At 45.6% G+C, this 24603-nt stretch overlaps 1 protein-coding gene across 1 annotated transcript in view; it reads left to right on the top strand.

Moving 5' to 3' along the window:
- Window positions 1–24603, top strand: part of CRAMP1 (cramped chromatin regulator 1) — a 1037800-nt gene that overhangs the window by 595089 nt on the left and 418108 nt on the right. The window contains exon 11 of the mRNA XM_078662937.1: window positions 15150–15324. Within this exon, the coding sequence (XP_078519063.1) occupies window positions 15150–15324 (175 nt within the window). The remainder of the gene's footprint in view (window positions 1–15149; window positions 15325–24603) is intronic.

Below are 24603 nucleotides of genomic sequence, written 5' to 3'. Positions count from 1 at the left end.
CCACCATAATAGCTTTAATGAAAACTGGGAAGTTTGGTATTAAACTTCTCAGCACATTAAACACCCACTGATGCCAGTGTGGGATTTAATGACAAATGCACTCAGAGGGAAACTTAGAAATGCCCCCTGAAAAACAACGAGCCTCCGGTGGGTTTCCTGACTGGTACACCAGCCTGACACCACGAGACATGTTTTTGGACCCCTGGGGTAGGAGTCTTCGCTCCCTGAGGCCAGAAACAAAGCATTTCATGGGCGGAGGTGGACTTATCTCCCCAGGGCAGGAAGAGCTTCAGAGGCCTTACCACCTTTGTGATACAACCCCCAGGCTCACTTCCGGTCTCCCCTCCTTTTCTGCGGCAAGACAATCAGAAAAAATTAGCCTGCTGTGAGAAAGTGCCATCTTTCTTGCATGGTATGCCCCCACTTTTTTGCTGAATTGTTGATGTGCTTTGACTGAGTGTGCCCTGGGCTCCTGCCAACCAGGTGCCCAGGGCCTGTGTTCCTTCCCTAAAACTGTGTTAAAACTAAAACCCAATTGGCATCTATGGTCACCTGTCAGCCCCTGGTAAATGGTGCCCTAGGTACCCAGCGCATTGTGACCAGAGAAGACCCCCAAGGGCTGCAGCACTGTTGTGCCACCCTTAAGGGCCCTGTATCCTGACACACACACACACACACTGCTTTTGCAGGCTGAGTGTCTTGGTGCAGAACTAAACAAAGAGTCGACATGGCACACATCCCTGTGTGCCATGCCCACAACCACACTGCCCTGGCATCCATCAGTCACCCCTCTAGTTGGGTGTACTATGCCAGTGGTGTGGGTACAGGTGCATGAGCCCTGTGCCCCTACAGTACCCAGGGGCCATTCCTGAGAGGTTGTTATTACGAACTCCACAGCACCATGATGGCTTCACTGAAGACTGAAAAGTTTGGTATCAAACTTCTCAGCACATTAAACCCACACTGATGCCAGTGTGGGATTTTAATGCCAAATGCACGACAGAGGGCAGCTTAGAGTTGCCGCCTGAACCTAACCTGCAATCCACGTCTTGTCTGAGAGGCTGCCTAGGCTGCCACACAGCAGACATGTCGCTGGACCCCTTGGTGGAGAGCCATCCGCTCTCCTGGGCCTGCAACAATACACGTCCTGGGCGAGGTGTTAGGTCTCCTCCCCAGGATGGGAAGGGGAAGCTTCAAAAGCCTGCCACATTTGTGAGCTTCTCCAGACCATTTGCTGTACCCAGCAACTGGCCCCCACTGGTTCTGACCCCCAATCTGGCGGGAAGACTGGTGGGAAACCCTACGTGAGGAAAGAGAGTGTGCCAGCCTGTGCCAACTCCACCCCTCAGGTGGGAGCGGCGTGGTGAAACACAACTCCGGGCTCCTGCCATCTTGAGGATGGGGAGCCCTGCCCAATCAGAGATAGGCTCCTGCCCACCTCCCACAGGAGAGGAACAGGATAGGGGCACCCCAGGACAGGGACCTATTGGTCCCTGCCCTTCCCCTACCTCTACCTGTAACGCCCTAAATGTAGTATTTAGGGGCACCCTGAACCTTCCTTCGTCAGATCCTGATTCGAAAACAAGAAAGAAGATCACGAAGAAGACCTGCCGTGCAGCTGCTAACAAGAGGACAACACCAACTGACTTGGCCCCAGCCCCACAGGCCTGTTGATCCTGGAACGTGCTCCTGCTAAATCCCGGCGTCTCCTGCGGACAGCAACCTTGAAAATCCCAGAGGATCTCCCTGCCTTGAACCTCTTAAAGACTGGGACTCCCACGAGCAGTGGTTCTGCTCAAACAGCAAAACCCCTGGTGCCAGTCAGGAACCGCGAATCCAGCACATTCTGCACCCACCGAGCCCGGCCTGTGCCTGAGTGGACAAAGACCCTGAGGACGTCCCCCCGGCAATTGTGACCTGGAATCCAGTGCCCAATGACCCTCCTCGACCACTCACAGCAAGGAACCCCTCCAACCGTGACCAGCAGAGGGTAAGATTTCCCAACGTCAAAAGACACCCTGGCGCCCCATGGCCCCCTGTGCCTGACTCCTGGGTGTCTACCTATCCTCCAAGAACCCAACTTACCCCTCGGAAGTGTTGGTCGCTCCTGAAGAATCTCCATCCCCGAGCCTGCAGCCTTTGTTCACCTTCCAAGTTCTCCATTGAGTAACATTGAGCACCCAACGGCTCAAAAGCACCCTGCACCCAGCCGCCCGAGTGCCCCTGGCAGTGCAACCTTGGTCCTAACCTCCTACCCCATTTGACCTGAGCAAGTGACCAGGAGCCCAGCTCCCACAGCTGCGTGTCCTGCTTCCTAGTGGCCATCAACAGAAGACCCCCTGCCTCTCTTTGGATAACATTGGGCCTAACTACCTCTGCAGCCGGCTGCCCCTGTGCCGCTGAGGGTGTACCAACTGTACCAACCCAACTCTGAGACCCCTGAGTCTTATGTCCAGAACCTTAACTCTGCCAGTCGAGTACTTACCCAAAATCGTTAACTCACTGTTCGAGGCATATGGGCTGCAGACCACACACTATAGCATTAGATCACCATCTGGTGGTGGGCCCGGATGATTACACTTTGTTGTTGTCTTGGAAGAGTCTTTGTCTGTTGGATGACTCCTCCCTTAGATCGTAGTGCGCATGGGCATCGACTCCATCCTTAGATTGTTTTTTTCCGCCATCGGGCTCGAATGTGTTCATTTTTCGGTCCCGTTACCCATCTCTTTTCGAATACATAAATCAATCTACAACATCGACACTGTCTTCAACACTGATTCCGGTTACCCGTGTCGAAGAAAGGCTATACTTCTCGATTCCAGCGTTAGTCGGGCCCAACTGTGCCATTGGGTGTTTGGCTCATGGAGAGAACACCCTTCAAGAAGTGCCCTCAGTGTGGACACTAATTTCCCCACACTGACCTTCATGAGGTTTGCAACCTGTGCTTGTCTCCAGAGCACAAGAGTCGAGACTGTGAGGCCTGCGCTTCATTCCGGTCCAAGAAAACAATCCGTGACCGTCGAGCTCGAAGAGCCATGGAGCAGGCATTGTCGTCGACACCAGACCTTATCATTGACGAGGTGCCAATCGAGGTAGAAATCGAAGAACAGCAAGTCAACAGGTCGTGAGTAAGAGCGTCGACCCTGTTCACCCCACCATACCGGGACAGACTTCGATTCCACCTCCATTTTCGGGTCCAGGTGCACACCAACCAAAACCTTTCGACGCCCTGCCTTCAGGCTTGGCAGCGAAAGGTACTAAAAAGCCTCCAGTCGACTCTGGCTCGAGTCAGTCTGTCGGTCCAGAAAAGCAGAAGGTTCTGAAGCCAATGTCAACACCGGCACCGAAACATCCATTGGTACCGAAAACAGGCGAGCCGAAACCAAGTTCGGCGCCCAAGGAGGTTCCCAAAGTTACCGAACCGAAAACGAACCCGGTTCTGAAAAAAGTGGACCCGAAGACAGTTCCGTTACCGAAACATACTTCGGCTCCAAGGGCAGGCAAATCTAAACACCCGGGAACAAAGGCTTCAGATCCAAAAAGCACAGGTCCAAAGAAAAGACAAGAAAAGTCTTCGGAACCGAAACCAAAAACTATTCCAAAGACAATAGAAACTGCAAAGCCTATACTTTTCGGCCCCAAACCAGATAAATCGACGGAGAAAAAGGATTTGGCAATAGAAGAGCTTTTCCAACCTGATGCAAGGCAAAAGACTCTTAAAATTCATCCAAAGACTGGACATGTATACACAGTGCCTGAAAAGAGGAAAATGGACTATCCTAAACCACCGCCAGTTCCTCTGAAAAAGCATGTTCAAACTTCCCCTTTAAGAATTCCTTTACCAGAAGTAGAAATGCCAGTAGAGATCTCTCTTGTACATTCACCAGCTAGGACACATAGCCTTATACCACAAGATGAGGATTATGGGGATACCTACTCACAAAAGGTAGAGAATGAGCATCAAATGGATGATATTAATGACACAAATGATATGGCTGGGCCATCATGTGACCCATGGGAAGATTATAATGCACCAGATGCACCAGGTCTACTACAAGACGAGGCATACCCGTCTAGGCCATCTCCCCCAGATGACACCATTGGGTTCATGCAGCTCATTCATAGAGCAGCCACTTTTCATGGAGTAGACTTACATACAGATCCACTAGAAGAAGACTTTCTTATGGACACACTGTTAACGTCACATAAAACCACAACCACACTGCCAATACTTAATGGAGTGGTAAGACACGCACCAGAAATATTTAAAGACCCAGTCAGAGCCAGGGTAATTAACCCCTGACTAGAAAAAAAGTACAAAGCGGCTCCAACTGATCCAGCATATATTAAGACAGTTGCCACTGGACTCTCTGGTAGTATCAAATGCGAGAAAGAGAGCTAACTCGCAGACAACAGGGGATGCTCCACCCCCGACAAAGAGTCTAAGCTTTTAGATGCGTCAGGAAAACGTACCATCTCACAAGCTGCCAACATATGGAGGATTGCTAACACTCAAGCCCTGTTAGTGAGATATGACAGCTCATTATGATGAGTTAGTCACTCATGCAACACTTGATAGACTAGGGCTTCTGATCTAATACAAGAAGGCAAGGTTATAACAAATACCTCCATAAGATGCGCACTAGACACTGCAGACATAGCATCTAGAGCAGTAAATACAGGGGTACTGTTGCGCAGACATGCATGGTTACGCATCTCTGGATTCAAACCAGAAGTACAAGCTAGTATCTTAAACCAACCATTCGACCAACAACATCTTTTCGGTCCATCAGTGAACAGTGCACTAGAAAAGATGAAGAAAGATACAGATACGGCAAAATCAATAGGAGCTCTACAAACGCAAGCCCATAGACTTTCTTTTTGTCGCTCCTCATATAGGGGCGCCACTAAAGGTTTCCAAACTGATATCACCTCCTCTTCTTACAAAGCGCCCAACCAAACCTCACCCAGTAAGGGATATTATAGAGGAGGGTATAGAGGAAACAACAATAAAGGCAGAGGCAAGAACAATCGCAACGCCTCTACCCCAATAAGTGACTTCTCTTCCATCCCCCCAGACCATTCCACTCCTTTCGGGGGGGAGATTACAACAGTTCCTACCTATCTGGAACTCCATCACCACAGACAGGTGGGTGAGACAAATAATTCAGTCAGGTTATTGCCTGGAGCTCACTTCCACTCCTCAAACAATACCACCCAGACCGTGTCCCATGTCACAGGAGCACCTAATACTATTAAGACAAGAAGTGGAATCTCTACTGCAAAAGAATGCAATAGAACCAGTCCCAAAACAGCATCAAAACATAGGTGTTTACTCTCTTTATGTTCTCATACCCAAAAAGGACGGCTCCCTCAGACCTATTCTAGATAAAAGACCCCTAAACCTGTACATACAATCAGACCATTTTCATATGGTCACATTACAACAGGTTCTACCGTTGCTAAAGAAAGGCGACTTCCTTGCCACATTAGACCTCAAGGACGCCTACTTCCACATTCCTATTCATCAATTTCACAGAAAGTACTTACGGTTCGTACTAGAGGGTCACCACTACCAATTCAAGGTACTCCATTTCGGAGTTACTACAGCACCTCGAGTGTTCACAAAGTGTCTAGCAGTAGTAGTAGCAGCACACTTAAGAAGGGACAACATTCATGTCTTGGCACATTCCGTCCATCACCACCCCCTTTTGTACCACTTTTGGCCGCCATAAGTGTGGCAGGGTATGCTCAGACGTGAGTCCCTTGCTCACTTTGCCACTGGATTCAAGCAAGCCGGGCTGAAGACGGCTGGAATGCCAGAAACCGGTCCTCGGAAGCTTGTTTCCGGTCCAGGGAAGACATGGCTTGGCAGTTCGGGCTGGACTGTTCCCATGAGGCACAGGGTCAGACTGATTTGCATATAGCCATGTCTGAACTGGGGTGGCAGAGTGGGCTAAAGAACGGTGATGGATTAAACCCGGATCTTTTGACTGGGTGTGAGTGTTTGATTGATTCAGATGCTCCGTCCATCACCACCCCCTTTTGTACCACTTTTGGCCGCCATAAGTGTGGCAGGGTATGCTCAGACGTGAGTCCCTTGCTTACTTTGCCACTGGATTCAAGCAAGCCGGGCTGAAGACGGCTGGAATGCCAGAAACCGGTCCTCGGAAGCTTGTTTCCGGTCCAGGGAAGACATGGCTTGGCAGTTCGGGCTGGACTGTTCCCATGAGGCACAGGGTCAGACTGATTTGCATATAGCCATCTCTGAACTGGGGTGGCAGAGTGGGCTAAAGAACGGTGATGGATTAAACCCGGATCTTTTGACTGGGTGTGAGTGTTTGATTGATTCAGATGCTCCGTCCATCACCACCCCCTTTTGTACCACTTTTGGCCGCCATAAGTGTGGCGGGGTATGCTCAGACGTGAGTCCCTTGCTCACTTTGCCACTGGATTCAAGCTGAAGACGGCTGGAATGCCAGAAACCGGTCCTCGGAAGCTTGTTTCCGGTCCAGGGAAGACATGGCCTGGCAGTTCGGGCTGGACTGTTCCCATGAGGCACAGGGTCAGACTGATTTGCATATAGCCATGTCTGAACTGGGGTGGCAGAGTGGGCTAAAGAACGGTGATTAATTAAACCCGGATCTTTTGACTGGGTGTGAGTGTTTGATTCAGATGCTCCGTCCATCACCACCCCCTTTTGTACCACTTTTGGCCGCCATAAGTGTGGCAGGGTATGCTCAGACGTGAGTCCCTTGCTCACTTTGCCACTGGATTCAAGCAAGACGGGCTGAAGACGGCTGGAATGCCAGAAACCGGTCCTCGGAAGCTTGTTTCCGGTCCAGGGAAGACATGGCTTGGCAGTTCGGGCTGGACTGTTCCCATGAGGCACAGGGTCAGACTGATTTGCATATAGCCATGTCTGAACTGGGGTGGCACAGTGGGCTAAAGAACGGTGATGGATTAAACCCGGATCTTTTGACTGGGTGTGAGTGTTTGATTGATTCAGATGCTCCGTCCATCACCACCCCCTTTTGTACCACTTTTGGCACATTCATGAGTGATGAAAAACTGCCCTCACTCACACACAATGTGTGTGACATGCTTCATCATCGGGTCTGCTACAACGCCCGGGTGTAGCCACACTCCGGGCGGAGCATAGGGAGGGGGAACAAAAATATACAAGGACAACGTGTAACACAAGACTGAAAGTGACAACAATGTTCACAGACAGAAACCAACAGCTCAAGACCGAGTACAGTAATAGACAAAAAATTGCAGTAGGGAATGGTTAAAACTGTCTCCTGGATACCAAATATAAACTTTATTAGTAGGTTCCAAGTTTAGGATTAAAAAATTAATGGATGGTAGTGCTAGGGTAGGGTATTAGGACTCCCTAGCGCCCCTCCTTTACTGCTGTAGTCAACATGTTTCGACCTCTTATCGCCCTTAAATACTGGGTCACCTAGGTCTTCTTCAGGACGTCTTCCTGTCCCAGTCTAATATAATGTTACCCTTACCTTCGTTAGGTGTGTACAGGGGTATAGGTCACTTTTGCCATCAATAAAAGGCTATGTGGAGGGGATTCCGCCAACACGGTGACATAACTGTGAAAGAAATTAGTAACATTCATAATTATGGACACCACACTTAGTTACCCACTATCCAAGAGTGGTCGGGTGAAAGAAAAATTGATGCCTTGCAATAGATCCCTCCAAATCATACAGTGATCAATGCCCCAATTGGGCAGTTCATTTAGCCATAATCCTAGAACAAATATTTCCATATATTAAAAACATTCAATGTGCAGACATCAGTCCCAAGTTGTTAATAAAATGTATCCAGTATATACGTCACTGGAGTAAATCCCGTCAAACCTCCACCTGCAGCAATTTATATCATAGCACCAGGAGTATAGTCTATTTTCACCGTGATTATAGTTCCTTGCCAGTGGTATAATACAAAATACAACTCACCGAGTTTATTGAAACAAATCACTTGACCTGGTGCATGAGGAGTGGAGTCCCAAAGAACACAACCTATGTTCCAATGTAGTAAAGAAAAGAATAATAGAATAATTGTAATTGCAATTTGACCCATTGTCTAGGGGGAGCAACATATCTCTATCTCCACCATAGTTTACTTGGAGAATATGAAGGGTATCGCCATGTAACTGGCAGAGTGAGCTGAGCATGACCCCGTTATCCACCTCTCCTGGATGGATAAATCAATAGCCACTAGCGCAGCCAATCTAGCTGTTACCAGTAAGAAAATAGGCACCTCGAGTGCATAAGCACTCCTTTCAATATTAGCATTTCTTCACGTTCCTTTTATTGACGTGGCCACACACTCACATTCTCAAGTGGTACGAATCTGCATATCCATTGCTACATGTCGTAATGTCGACGAGCGGCCCACTCATGCTGTACTAGGTAATTCCTGTGTTGAATTTAGTACCCGGGAGGAGCCACCCCTCAGTACAAACACCTTCATAGCACTCCACATCATAGTGATCGGCAAGAAGGTTACCCATGCAGGAACGAGTTCCCATCCAGAAAACAGAATCGCAACTTTCTGAATCCAATCCGCCTTTTAATAAAAAGGCCCATGCAAGCCTCTTACTGTTCTGACGGGAAGCTCCTTCACCAGTCGTGCCCCTCTCTGGTGCGCCGCGGCAATGCCGGTGCCCGGTCTAAACGGCATGTAAGCAGAGGTGGAGGGCGTGTAACCTGCGTGGCATGCGTCATGACGTATACACGTCATTTTGCGCATGCGCGTGCCCCTTCACTACACTAGCATGCTGAGAACTGAGGTTTCTGGGCATCCGTGGCGCCAAGACATCGGGGGTTCAAGGCGCCTGTGCAACTCTTACATACAACAAGATGCCTGACATTATAATGCGCTTATTAGAAGGCATATGATATATTTCTGTTAGTTAAATTCTTAGTAATTGTATTTCAAAAGAAAGTGTAAAACCAATTATACCTTCCAATACGATATTTGTTGGATGTGGTGCCTGACCTGAAGGTACACCAATGGGAAAACAAATCCACCCAAACCCACCAAATGGTACATTCTTATATTGAATGGATTCTTTGTACATTTTAAAGGATTCTGTGGATTATTCTACATGATCTACATGATGTATAGTGTCATGTTATGAAAGATCTATACTACACAACTAATATATCTAGATGGTGGGATGACAACCTGCGTTCGCTCTGTTGTTAATTCAGAGAGTATTACGGCACGTGCACATATAGGGACCACATAAATGCTGGTAGGTGTTTTCAACCCATATAAACACAGTGTAGTAATAGAATCATTTACTTAATGAGTACCACGGGATGTCGTCATTAAGACCATACAAGTGGCTCTTAAGGCGAAACACCCGCTTCTGCTCACGTACAAATAGAGCCCGATTTGTATCAGAGCCCTGGAGGTGTGGTTTTTCAATAATTGTCCACCTGAGATCCTCTTCAGAGTGACCCGCATCCTTGAAATGAGTTGTTAGCCGCGTATTAGATCTGCCACATCTAATAATGCTGCGGTGTTCAGTGATGCGGGTCCTGACCTTCCTGTTGGTCAACCCCACGTACTGTTTGCTGCACGGGCAAGTGATTAAATAAATCACGCCCTGTGAGTTGCAACTAGTAGGTTTCCTTTGCTCCCATGGGGTCGGTAGTCGAATATCAATACTTTTGGTGTTGGAGGTCAGGTGACAAACACTACATGATCCACACCTGAAGTGACCTACAACAGGAGGGAGCCCTGTGGAAGTGGTTTGGTTCGCTGTACTTCGTGGTGTCCGTTGTTTAGTATGTACCAGGAGGTCTTTTAAGTTTTGACTTCTCCTAAAGGAAAACAGAGGTTTTTCCATATTGAGATTCCCTGAATTAAGAATCTTCCAATTCTTTAAGACAGTACGCCTTATTTGCTGTGAGGAGGTGTTAAAGGTGGAAACAAATACTGGTATCTTAACCCCTGTTCTTACAGTTTTGGTTAGGAGAGCCTCTCGATTAGCTTTAAATGCCCTTTTCTTTGCCCAGGGTGGATAGCCTCTATCACTCAATTTCTGAGTTAGAATTCTTGCTTCAGTAGTAAAAGCCTCTCGTTCTGAACAGTTTCTTCGCAACCGAAAAAACTGACCTACGGGCAAATTTTCCCGTAGAGAACGGGGATGGAAACTACTGAAGGCCAGAAGTGCGTTCTTATCTGTAGGCTTATGGTGTACCTTCGTATGGATCACCCCATCCCTGTGTTCAATGTCCTAATCCAAAAAAGGGAGGCATGTTTTTGTAACAGTGGAGGTAAAATGCAAGAGGGGATTGATGGTATTCAACCACAATAAAAACGCCTCCACCGAAGGTTTATCACCTCTCCAAATTATAAGCACGTCGTCAATATAACGACGCCACAGCTTCAGAAGGGTCCTCCATGGGCAGGCAATGTCATAGATGTATGTGTGTTCGAAGGCCCCCACATAGAGGCCCGCCAAACTAGGCGCAAAAACACTGCCCATGGAGGTGCCGTGGGTTTGGAGGTACATTTTGCCACAATATTCAAAGAAGTTTTTTGTAAGGGCAATCTCCGCTAGGTGTAGAATGAAGGCCCTAGGTGTCTGGTATTGCCAGTCCTCCTGGAAAAGGATATGCTCCAAGACCCGGAGAGTTTCCCTCTGAGGGATGTTGGTATACAATGCCTCGATGTCAAGTCCAATAAGGTATTCCATCTCCGGGTCAAAAGATAAATCTTTCAAGTGATTGAGGATATTAAGGGTATCCCTCAGGTAAGCAGGAAGTTTTTGAAGTAAAGGTTTCAAAAAGAAATCACAAAACTGGGACAGGGGTTCCCGTAGAGACCCCATCCCGGAGACAATGGGTCTACCGGGAGGGGGTCTTACTGGTTTGTGGATTTTGGGGAGGATGTAAAATTGGATTTACAGTCAATCAAAAGAAGTCACATCTCCAACCGTCTCTGTCTCAGCAGTATCTAGGTGCCACAATAGATACCTCCAAAGCAATAGCATACCCCAACCCAACAAGAATACAAAATAAAAAAAATCTCATCAAAAGATTCCAGCCACAACACTCACTACAAGCTCGAGTGTTCATGCAACTAATAGGAATGATGGCATCTTGCATTTTCATAGTACCACACGCAAGGCTACAAATGCGCCCCATACAAGAATGCTTGGCAAGTCAATGGAATCAGGCTCAGCAACAAATAACAGATCTGGTGGTGGTAGACGACCGGACATATCGCTCTCTGCAATGGTGGAACACCAAATACCTTTCCAAGGGCTGGCCGTTTATAGAACCTGTTCCACAAATAATACTAACCACAGACTCATCTCTCACAGGAAGGGGAGCGCATTTACAAAGACACACAGTACAAGGTACATGGACACTGCAAAAAAAACTACTCCACATAAATCATCTGGAGTTACTAGCGATTTTTCTAGCTCTAAAATCGTTTCAACATTGCCTATCAAACAAAGCTGTACTAGCCCGAACAGACAATATGACAGCAATGTACTACATTCAAAAGCAAGGAGGAACACACTCCCTACAGCTCTCCCAGCTGGCGCAGAGCATATGGAGGTGGGCCATTCCTGAAAACATTTTTCTGTTAGCAGAACATCTACCAGGAGTACACAATCAAGTGGCAGATCTGTTAAGTCGTGAGAGACAACAGATACACAAATGCGAAATTCATCCTCCAGTTCATCAAACATTTTTTCAAAAGTGGGGTCAACTAGAGATAGATCTGTTTGATACACATCACAACTCCAAATTCCCAAGCTTCGCCGCCAGATACCCACACCCATTATCCCAAGGCAATGCGGTATGGATTAACTGGTCAAACAAATTTGTGTACGCTTTTCCACCTCTCCCACTAATTCCATTACTGGTACGCAAACTACCACCACATTCTCTCACATTGATTCTCATAGCACCAACGTGGGCAAGACAACCGTGGTACAGCACGCTACTACAGCTCTAAGTAGCACCACATCACAAACTAAAACTCTCCCCACATCTATTAACACAGAACCATAGAGAGATTATGCATCCAGAACCTATGCAGCTCAATCTAGCGATTTGGCTCCTGAGGTCTTAGAATTTGGATATCTAAATTTACCACCTGATTGCATTAATGTCATTAAAGAAACAAGACGTCCTACCACTAGAGCGTGTTATGCAGCAAAGTGGAAAAGGTTTGTTGTGTAATGTACAAATAACAACGTCAACTACTTAGATGTTTCCGTACAAAACATCATATGCTACCTGCTGCATCTGCAACGATCTAACTTAGCGTACTCCTCAATTAGGTGACATCTTGCTGCCGTAGCAGCATATCTTCAAAACAGACAACATTTGTCATTGTTTAGAGTACCTGCAATCAAAGCGTTTATGGAAGGACTCAAAAGAATACTTCCTGCTAGAATACCACCATCTCCAGTATGGAATTTAAATATTGCCTCACCAGACTTATGGATCCTCCTTTCGAACCATTACATAAGTGTGAATTACAGTTTCTTACATGGAAAGTTGCCTTTCTAGTAGCGGTTACCTCACTGAGAAGAGTGAGTGAGATCCAGGCATTAACAATTCACAATTAACAATTCAAGAACCATTTATACAACTTCATCACAATAAAGTGGTTCTTAAAACAAATCCAAAGTTTCTGCCAAAGGTAATTTCACCGTTCCACCTCAACCAATCTATTGAGTTGCTGGTATTTTTCCCCCAACTGCAAACGGTTGCAGAAAGAGCTTTTCATACATTGGATGTAAAAAGAGCGCTTCTCTTCCACATTGGTTTTTTTCTAGGGAATTTCCCAGTGTGGTATTTAGGTATATCATACTGAGTAGAAAAAGTAATCCTTAAAGTAATCTGTAAAGTAATCAAAAGCAATCTAACAATAATTTCCACTGTATTGAAAAGATTTACAAACCTGTAACAAATACATTTTCATTCAGCTTGCTTGTATTGTTCAACCTGCCTTGAAAAGTACCATTGACACTTACCTGTGCCAGCCTTGCTTGGTTATAGAAAATAAACATAACTAAACAATATTTGTATACAAATCAAATTGGTTAGAGTTCAGGCTTTGAGCGTGTGACATCCTTTGCTGATTGAGTGTGTACAACAAATGCTTAACGCTCCCCTCTGATAAGGCCTTACTGCTCGCCCACACTACAACAAATAGAGAGTAAGGTGCAATCTACTTTTACCTTTGGGGTCCGCTGGATTGTGTGCACTCTATACCACATTTTGGGATAGTATATACAGAGCCAGCTTCCTACAGTTGACAAGTAGGTTTTTGAGTCTCAAAGAGAACATGCACCAAGAAGAATTTCTAAATCGCATAGAACCCCTGTTAGCTAAATCTCTATACCTGAAATTCAGGTTTTGTAGTCTACCTGTGACCAGAATTAGTAGTAACTGGAGGGGTGCCAACAGCTCACCCAGCTGCCCTGCATGTAAGGATGAACCTGAAACTGCAGAACATTACTTATTATTTTGTTCCAAGTATACACACATTAGAAGAACACGGTTAATACCTATTTGTAGAATTCTTTAAGCAAATAGACTGAATGAGATTATGAGGATCTTAAAAAGCAACTGCACAGAGTGCTCCGCTTTTACTGTGTCTAGATACCTATTATATGCATGGAGACTAAGATCCAGGTTGCTGAAAACTTTGAGTAACAACTGAACTTATTATGATGTATAACATGTGTCTGTGTTTTATTTTATGTTTATTCATTGTTATGGAATAGCTAGAGCAATTCCATCAATTTACAAGACTGGAGAGTTCCTGGAGATTTTATTCTCTGAACTAAATCTATTCCTGCAAGGAATTCTCTGTGCAGTATTTAGAACGATGAAACATTGCACTTGACTCTTTATTAAGCATATTATCGATATTAATATAGTTGTGCCATACATTTCGAAAATAGCTCCCAATGAGCATCGCTTCAGTGGGTAGATGCATCAGTTTTTATTCAACTGTACTGTATGTGGAAGATTTCATGTTTTCAATGTATTTAACATCTGCATAATGGGTAAAAATTAGAATTAAAGGGCGAATTTTATCCATTCTTGTAAAGAAATTCTTACACGGCAATTATAATGATGAATTACTGAACACCGCAATTATAATGATCAAAATACTGCACGCAGCACTTTATTCAGCATTTCAGTGTATATAATTTACCATTGATCCTACTAACAGCTGCAATTAAATTATGGATATGGCCCATACTGAGCAAAGTCTTAAGGGACAGTTAAATTCTTTTTTAATTCAACTGTATGCAGATGTATCCATGTTTTAGAATTTTCTAGAATTTTTTTAGAATGGGAATTCGGAATTCTCTGAATTGTATAAAGATACTTCTACTACTACTAATACTGCTCCTGTATGTCCAAATATTTGTTTTCTGGTTGTCCAGAGCACAGCTCCTAATGGAAGCATAGCACTGCCGAACTACGGTTTTTAAATGGCATGGTATGATATATTTTTAGCAGTTTAAAATCGATCGAATAGTTTATTCTTTATTTTAAGAACTCCTACTCCTTCTGGGAAATCTAGTTTAGAATAATGATTTTGCAGATAGTTTGTCTAGTGGTCAGTCAAATTTATAATTAATTGTACATGTTGTATTATGTTATTAGGGAAAGAATTTTCCGAAATTGACTATGTTGATGATGAAATATATCTATCTATCTATCTATATTTATTTTTTATTTTTATTCCCTCTTCACTTAAAGAAGGCTGCCTTCTGTGAACAAATTTTTATCCTTGCTGCCTCAAGTACTGGGTTAATGTTGATGCTTCACAATAACTGGAAAACCTGGAAATAATGGGTTAACTATTTGAATACTCTAACAATATGCCTCCACGTTGGAATGCACTAATTGTGCATGTCATCTTTTTTCAGTTTCAGATTTTAAAACCATAAAAGCACAAAAGACATACAATGAAAACGGTCCTTTTGACAGCATACCAAAATATAAGGACATAAATAAGCAAACACATATTGCACTAATTGATTTTCTTATCAAGTTTTTTAAAAAGTGCCTAAACACTTAATTGGTCCAAATCTTTTAATTTTAAAATGCTTCTGTTCTTTTTGCCAGTCTCCAGAAACTTCATCTGTGGCCACGTCCCCTTTAAAGCCTGTCCAGGAAGAACAGGCACTAACTCCACCTGGAAAAATATTTACTGTGACATCCAGGAGTCCTTGCTGCACACGGAACAGCTCCAGTATCCGCAACAGCAAATCATTTTCTCCAACTTCTTCCAGTGCCTCAGGTGAGCACATTTATCGTTGGCTGTGCAAGAGAGTTGCAATGGGTTGATCATTCTCTACTAAATGTTCTTTCCTGAATTATGTGCTTGTCAATGGTGTGATGTATACCACATAGTTTGATCTCAGCTTTTAAACCTGCAAAAGAAAGCTAAGCATTTAGTCTTTGAGCAAAGCCAGTCTTTCTAAGCCCTGACCCGGTGTTGTTTGGCACAATTTTAACGTGCATTCAGAATTTAATGTAATGTAAATCACATGAACAACATTTTCCTTTTTTGTGTTACAGGAAGAAAGAAAGCAACATGTATAGATAGGTGTGTAGGCCAAGGGTATGCACCCCTGTAATGAAAAAGCTCAAACATGAGCCCTGTGAAGCATTAAACTATAGTCCAATAGCTAGCTTTACATGGATGGGAATAGTAAAACAAGCATTGGCATAGCCAATAGGTCTTGCCTTTGGGACATTATAAGTGTTTAGCCATGCAACAGTTGATTTTGCACCAAGGATATTGTGCTGCATAATTAAATACTTATAAGGTCCCAAAGGCGAGACCTATTGGCTATGCCAATGCTTGGCTTGTTTCACTGAGGTATCTATTTAAGTGTAGTTTGAGAAAGGGAATGGGCTTACTATTTTGAGGATGGGTGCACATCCCTTCCTAAAATGTACAATACTCCAACCTTAACTCTTCCCCTTTATTTGTCAGTATTCTCTTTGTCCTTCCCATATTTACTATTAAAACATACATTTACGTGTGTAGAACCCATGCAGTCAGAACAGAAAAAGATAGATGAAACAGAGCTCACATATGTTTGTGAATATTGTTTTGTAATACGAATCCTAGAAAGACCAATGCAACCTTCAGTTGTTCAAGATGGGTAATGTATGTTATGTACGGCGTTTACACATGGCAGAAGTATAGTCCAGACCACTGGAATTATGTGGTAGGGAAGGACAAAATCATGTGGCAGGGTTGACTAACTTATGCGGTAAAAGAGGGAAACTTATGTGGCACAATGCAGTATCTTTTTTTTTTATAGTATTACTTCATTACTTTGTAATTGTTACACATGCTAATGCTGTCTAGGCAAAGATTTCCGCTCTTTAGTACAAGTTTAACAACCAAATACAGAATAAGTAATTGAAAGCTGATGAATTAACCTTTGAGAAAGGACTTCCACTGCGCACAAACACGGGCCACGTTTTTAGTAACTTTTGATCCATTTTTAGCAGGAAACAAATGTTTTTTTGCTAAAATCTGTACCATATGCAGCACATAGGTGGATTGTGTGGCAAATACTTCAGAATCACACATATGCTGAGGAGAGAGGGAGAAAAGCAGGAGGTGTGCGCAGTACTTACAGAGAGGCTGAGCAGCAAGTGCGCAGGTGTGGACAGGAGGATGGGGCACAGGATTATCGCGAGAGGGTGCTAACTGTGGAGAGAGGCCGCCTCTGCAAGCCATCTAAGTCACTACATTCCAAAATACCGCACAGTGACTTCGGTATAGTGCCAAAATAAAAACAAGAGCTGAAAGACAGGCACGGGAGCTCGGAGGCCCACACAGAGGGAGACAGACAGGTGGGCGGGGAGGGGAGGGAGTGAGCTGAGGGTAGAGGGAGAAAAGCATGAGGTGCACGCTGTGAAAGTCCACATCTACAGCGTTTACCTTCCGGGAGCGAGCAGCGGCGGGCACAATCATTGCAAACAGATGATGCCGCTGCTCGCTCCTGCAAGATAAACGCTATACATGCTCGAGTACCAATAGGAAACAGTGCAAAACATGCACGAGTTTCAACAAAAGCCTGGAGCTATTCCAAGAGGTCACGCCAATGCAGCGCGTGCACGCTGCGTAGGCAAGACCTAAAGAGGACCAGTTCTAGCTAACCACTTATTGAGATTCAGGGCAGATGTCAGCATTGAGACAGTGACCTTCAAAGTGTTGAATGATATATTTTGCATCCTATACAAATGCGTCTTCAACACACTCCCATCACAGGAGATTGCTTCACACTATTGAAAACCACGTTTTTATTGAGCTTTTGCGTCAAAGGTCTAAGATGGTTATGATCACTCCTGACAAACAGATCCCAACTAGTTAAGATCAGAGACCACACTTTCTCCTTTACCAACACCTCCTGTGGAGTCCCCCAGGACTTGGTCCTAGTGCCAACTCTGTTCACTTTATACATTAAGCCGTTAAGTCTAATCCTCAGTGGCCTTACACTGCACCAGTACACTGATGACACCCAAACTATTTTAAAGGCCATAACAATCTAAGACATCTCATCTCATGGATGCTGCCTGTCCCTTACTTTAAATATTGATGAGAGAAATCTTACTCCAGTTGTAACCAGAGAAAACTGAATTTCTAGGATTCGCTTTAGACTGTCCTACATTAATTCCTCATATCAGCAATGTGGCTAAATCTGCCAGCTTGCACCTGCACACTTTGAAGAAAATGTGTCATTCATCTCCCCTATCCTCTCAAAACATGACCAGCTATCTAGTTGTGTCCAGACAAGGATTTGTAAATGCTGTTTGCAAGCCAGGCACATTATTTGAGCAATCACCGTTATACTGTATTGCCTTCCTTGACTATCCATCACAGCCAGGATTACTTTCAAAATCTCTGGCGCAGAACCTTACTCATAGTCACTCCTCCCTATGCATCACTGTTACTAAATGTCTTGGGCTTCTTAAGTATTCTCAGAAGTCACAAAACCCATCTCCTTGACCCTCCCAAATGTAGAACATCCACTGTATGGAAACAGTTCTCCTCAGAAGCAGTCACAACCACATGGAACTCTACCTTCCAACCTCAGACCATTTAACCCGCTCTGTCTTTGCCAGACAATGCAAAGTTCACCTGTATTGGCAATTTGTAGACCAAGATCTTCAGAGCGACGTTTGAATTGGAAAGTAGGCATGTTACAGCTGAATTTTTTATATGGTATATGTTGTTCTAATCACCCCCCCCCCCATAGTCAATGTAATACTAAATATATTAACATGGTTGCAATGTAAAGCACCCTCATACCAACCAGAGCATATGCGTCATATGAATGGATAAATAATCAAGTTCTACTGTACCTCTCAAGTCAAGGTCAAGGAAAGCTTTATTCGACTGCATTTTTTTAACAATCATAAAAGCTCAAAATTCAAAAAATTACACACAGTTCATAAGATTACACACAAATAGCAAAAGTTTAAAATTCAGTATAAAATCAATACGGCGATAATAAACAAACATAAAAAAAGCGGCAAATGCCTGTTCAATTACAATTCCTCAGTTATAATACTTTTCCTATGATGGAGTACCTTCTTCAAGAACATTACTAAGAACCATGCTACATATTCATTCTCCAAAAACTGAAGTTTAATCAGTGCGTGTGGCATTGCCTCAACCCCCGATGTTTTAAAAGAGGAAGAATCCAACATTCCTTAACGTTATATAAAATATACAAAATAAAACTAAATGAATAGTGGACTGGTCAGAACGATTATCACACATACATGATTGCAATATCCGTGACCAGTCATTCATTATTGGAAAAGTCACAAGTCTGTGTACAATACCCAGCCTAAACCTGGTTAGTAACCGCCTGTCAAAACCACCTGGTACAAATATTAGACAGGGTTCCATATCTAGAGTGGTTAAGATTAGTCGATGTTGTTATACACTGGGATTTAAAATCTCTCCTGACATTCTTATTGTGACCAATAACTGGAGACCCTCCTTTTTTTTTTTTTTAGATTCTTTCTGGAAATTGCCTGCATTGATCTTGGGTCAGAAAAATATTATGTGTGCCCTAGGTCATTCATAAAATCACGCACATACCTAACCCAGGTAATTTTTAAAACCCTCTCCAATTTAAGGCAATCCTGTAGAATCCCCCTGTTTAACTTGGTTTGCTCTCTTGACCATATAATGTGCCACAGGAGGATGGGTTCAAGTTTTATAAGGTCGGAGATGAAAGGAAGGCCTAGCTCGTCATGGCAGGCTTATGAAGAGGTGCTGGCTGGAAATGATCAAATATATCTTAAAAAGGAGTTTTCCACTACTTGGATTGTGTCAGTATTCGCAAATCCCCTGACTCCTGCTCCGTACATTGCAGTTGTAATGCAATTGGCTTTATACATTTGAATGATCTCTCCTGGCGGTTTCCTGCCTAGCTTCTTAGAGAAAGAAGCGAGGGTAGCTGTTGTCTCAGTAAACAGCAGTTTTTTTTGCAGATATAGCTTGAGCCCATGAATTGCCTTGATTAAGTAGAATGCGGAGTTATGAAAAACTCTTTGTCAATGCTAGCTTCTGCCCGTCCACGTACATGCCTGTTAACTTTTGGCTTCCATGACCACAATTCATAATATAAGTCTTCGATATATTAATAGAGAGACTTAGATCCTTCATAAAATCAGTAAAACTGTCCAGGACCCTTTGGAGACCAGTTTGTGTTCTAGACATTAGTACTGCATCATCCGCATAGAGGAGAACAGGTATGGGTTGAAGGCCTAATAAGGGGATATCTTGATTATTCGTAAGCAATGCTTGATCCAGACCATTAATATAAAGATTAAAAAGAAAGGGGGCCAGTACACAACCTTGCTTGACCCCCCCCTGCTAATGGGAAAGGAAGCTATGCGCTCACCACCTAATCCAAAAGGCACGCTCACTGTTGCGCCGCTGTACAGACGCCGTAGAAAAAGGATAATGTGGGGGTCAACCCCTGCAGTCTCCAGAAACTCCCACAATTTGTCGTGCCTTACAAAGCCGAAGGCCGCCGTGAGGTCCACAAATGCCAGAAACAAGTTTCCCTTCTTTGCTCTAGTGTATTTCCCCACTAGTAAGGCCAGGTTTACATTCTGCTCGATCATTCCCAATCCCTCTCGAAAGCCATACTTTATGTTTGATAGCACCTGACTGTCATCTGTCCATGCTTGCAGGCCCTCCAAAATGACTCGACCAGCTACTTTTACCATGGAGTCCAGTAGCAAGATGGGCCTGTAACACCCAGGATCATTATGGCCCCCTTTTTAGGTCTCTGCCTGCTTAGGCTGCGCTTTCGCAGTCTCGCTGGCGAGAATTTTTGTTTTTCAGTATGGGGGCTGAACCCACCCCTCTTCTCCATTGGCTGGCTAGCCTGGAGGAGAGGGCCGTCACTCCGTTCAAGCCCGGATTCGGAGGTGTTTTTTAGGTTATTTCTCTCCTCTTCCCATTGGCTGGAATTTTACATTCCAGCCAATGGGAAGAGGAGAGAAAGAAAACACGCCCCCGAAACCAAAAATGACGCTGCGTTTCTCCGAGGCATTCTTCCTTCGCCTCGGAGAAACATGGTGGTGGTCGACCGCCCTCCTGACGGTTTGTTGTTTTTATTGCAGAATTACGGATTTGCCTCATTTGCCACATAATCTTTACCCAGGCAGTATTCAAATGAGAAAATAAGGAAGGAATACAAAAAATGTGCCACGTTGTGAGGGAGGGGAGGGAGTTCCAGCCCCGACCCATACAATTCTTGGCCTAGGTGCCAGTACTGCAGTTTTCACCATATTCGCAACAATACTTGTGAAGAGGTGTGGGGGGGCGGGGCGGGGGGGAGAGGGAGTTCGAGCCCCGACCCATACAATTCTTGGCCTCGTTGCCAGTACTGCTGTTTTCACCATAATCACAACTATACTTGTGAAGGGGGTGGGGCAATCAGTTCCAGCCGCGACCCATACAATTGTTGGCCTCGGTGCCAAAACTGCCGATAACAACCTCAACAGTCTAACACAAAAAGCAACCGGTCTGATCTCACCCTACCCCAGCTCACAGAGAGGGCTTGCAGGTACCAAACCCGCAGGTGGAATTCGGGGCACTCTGGGGCCCGGGCAGAAGGTGCACTCACTGTCCTAACATACTCCGAGGCCCAGCCTTCGCTACGGCCCCAGAGCTGGCAGCAGGGCCTGTAGGACTGCCAGGGACGGCCAGGGATGGGAGGCGCGCGGAACAACACCCATCCCCCCCACCCTCAGATCTGTAATAACCCATTCCAGCCTATGTACAACCCAAGGGCCAGGGGGAGAACCAATGCCCCATGACGCTCCGAGCCCAGGGTGCGACCTGCAGTGTCCAGGCCCCTCCGTTAAATCGCCCAAGGCCGGGCCCCACGCACCCAGATCCTCCTACCTTGCTCCCAACCCCTGACCCCCCCTCCAATTTCCTTCGCCTCCATTAAGCCTCCCGCACTCCGGAAAAAATCCACTTTAAAGGCCTCTCTCTGTACCCATCAACCTTGCGCCTCCTACCCTACCATGGGACCCCGTCAGGTTGCCGCCATACTCCCCGTGGGACCTTTAAACACTGTGCCAGGTGCCTTTATGCCACCCTGCTGCTTCACCCCAGACAGAATTCCTCTTTTTTGAAACTGTGGGTCATTAATACTCTGCCCAGGATCACCGGATGTTGGTCAGCCACGCCAAGATCTAAACATTATTCCCCCGCTCCAACGTCGGCAGTTTTGAACACAGGGCCCCTCTGCTCCTGCATCCAGCCACCAAATACACTACTACCAAGCCAATGCTCCCGCAGCAGCCCACCCCCACCACTTCATGGCAACCCGCCAGCACCTACCCTCTAGAACCAGCCTTGCATGCCCAACCACGCTCCAAGCCCGTGACAAAGCACCACAACACCCGTCCTCCAACCCCAGGGTGCGCATCTTCCCACACATCTCCTGCAATCCTGTCTCCCTCCGTGCCCAGCATGCCCACCACCAATTGCAAACTTCCACCACCAGGCCAGCACCAACACTCCAGCCCCTCCACGTCCTTTAGCCCCACATGTTATTATTTTGCAAATCCTACTCTAAACTACACTCTATACTACTCGCTTACATGCAGCACAATTCCAATTTATATATACACTCTCTCCTGCCACTTACACATATGCACGGGCTCCCCTCCAGCCACCATATATCCTGCATGTGTAGCTAAAGCCGGGCCGCTGCTTGGATCCGCCTTCACTGTGGGCGGCCAAGGGAGCACAAACCACCCTGGCAGCAACACAGCGTGTAACATGCAGGAGAGCAAACAAACCAGCCTCGAACCGGACACACTGCCAGGGGAGACAACAACTATAGAGTCTGCAGGCTGCATCCCGTGCCTAGGGTACACTGACTGAGCCTGCACCTCTGCCAATGCCACCCTCAGCATGCCAGGGCACCCTCCTGTGGAGTGCCCCTTAGGCACGCTGCACCACCCACAGCATGCCAGGGTACCCTCCTGTGGACTGCCCCTTAGGCACACTGCGCCACCCTCAGCATGCCAGGGTACCCTCCTGCGGACTGCCCATAGCAAGCCTATGCCACCCTTAGCATGCCAGGGCACCCTACTGCAGACTGCCCCTAGGGCACACTGTGCAACCCTCAGGATGCCAAGGTACCCTCCTGCAGACTATACCACCCTCGGCATTCCTTCCTGCCAGTCTGCACGTCCAGGGTCCTCAACTGGTGCCCACCTACATGTCACCCGCAGCATTCCCAGGTTACCCCGAGTGAATGTGTAGATGCGCGCCCACCCACTATATGTACCACGTGAACCATTGGGCCATAGAAGAATGCCACCCACACGCGGACTACATGGGAACAACGCGGGTTACATAGTGCTTAGAGACCGAAAAACCCAAGCACAGAAAAGAGGCGCAACAGGCACTCCTTTCATCGACTCAGTAATAGTGAAAGGCTGAGCCCGGCACTACCCCTGCATCTTTCCACAGCTCTCACACAAACCAGTTTGCAGTTTCCCAAACCCTCCCTCGAGCCAATAATGAAATCTAGTCTCGAGATGCCCCCCCCCCCAGGAAAAGACATCTGATGTGATAAAGTGTAATGAACAGGAAGTAGACTATGTGCTGTGAGCATGAGAGAGACACTGCCCCTCGCTGCCGCGGTGGGAGGGGGGGGTCATGAGAGAGACACTGCAGGGCAGCGAGGCTTTCCTGCCCCTCACAGCCGGGGGGGGGGGGGGATGAGAGAGACACTTTATTTATTTATTTTATTTATTTATTTATTTCAAAGGTTTTATATAGCGCTACTGGACCCAAGAGTGTCAGAGCGCTTTACAAGGATGGTGAACATAATGAGATAAATTTAACAATTAAGCGAAAAAGAGTTACAGTATGACAATGCATTCAACAGGGCTAAGGGGGCAAAGAAACAGCGAGATAACATTAAGTGGAAAGTGAATATTATAAGTTAGGATAGAGAGGGGGAGTGAGAAAAAATGAATGGATTGAGAGGGGGTGGGAAGAGGAGCGGACAAGGGAAGAGAGAGGAGTGGACATGTTCAGAGTCAGTAACATTAGATACCCCAGTATTTGTTGAGAAGGAGTACTTTGAGTTCCTTTTTGAAGAGAGGGTAAGAGGGGTTGCAGCGAAGATCCTTAGGGAGAGAGTTCCAAATTGTAGGAGCGTTACCAGAGAACGCACAGGATTGGGTCTTTTGACATTTGAGTCTGGGTGGGATCAAGACAAGGGAGTTTGTGCTCCTCAGGGACCTGGAGCAACCTGCTTTGTGTAGTTTCGTTGTAGGGTAAGAAGGGGTGTTTAAGTGAAGAGCTTTGTGAGTGATGCAGGCAATCTTGTAGGTCGATCTTCCTTCTATTGGGAGCCAGTTGAGATTTTTGAGGACAGGGGAGATGTGATCAAATTTTTTACAATCAGAGATGAGTCTCGCAGCTAGATTGAGGACAGATTTAATCGGAGCAAGATGAGTTTTAGGGGTGCCAGCCAAAGTGGCGTTGCCATAATCAATCCTGGAAAGGACAAGCGATTGGACAACAAGTTTGAAATCGTCTGCTGTAATAAATGGTTTAAGTTTCTTGAGGTGGAGAAGGGTGAAAAGCGCACTTTTGGATGCATTTTTAATGTGGGGGATAAGATTTAGATTCTGGTCGATACTGATGCCTAGGGATTTGACCGAGTTAGAGGTGGAGAGTGGGCAGTTAGGAGCTTTGATGTCCTTTATCCAGAGTTGAATGGGAAGGGAGTTGTTTTTGGGGGAGAAAAGGATGATTTCAGTTTTATTTGGGTTCAGTTTGAGATGGTTCCGATGGAACCACGTTTGAATTCTGGTCAAGGTCTCATTAAGGTGGAGAATGTCTTTGTGGGATTTGATCTTGTAATATAATTGGGTGTCATCGGCATAGAGATGGTAATTGATATTAGCTTGTTTGAGGATGAGGGTGAGTGGTTCCATGAACAGATTGAATAGGGTTGGGGAGAGGATGGATCCTTGAGGGACGCCG

This window comes from Lissotriton helveticus, chromosome 10 (genome assembly GCF_964261635.1).
Source record: "Lissotriton helveticus chromosome 10, aLisHel1.1, whole genome shotgun sequence".
Lineage (NCBI taxonomy): Eukaryota > Metazoa > Chordata > Amphibia > Caudata > Salamandridae > Lissotriton > Lissotriton helveticus.
Note: the sequence above shows the minus strand (reverse complement) of the source record. Positions and strands in the feature narration are given on the sequence as shown.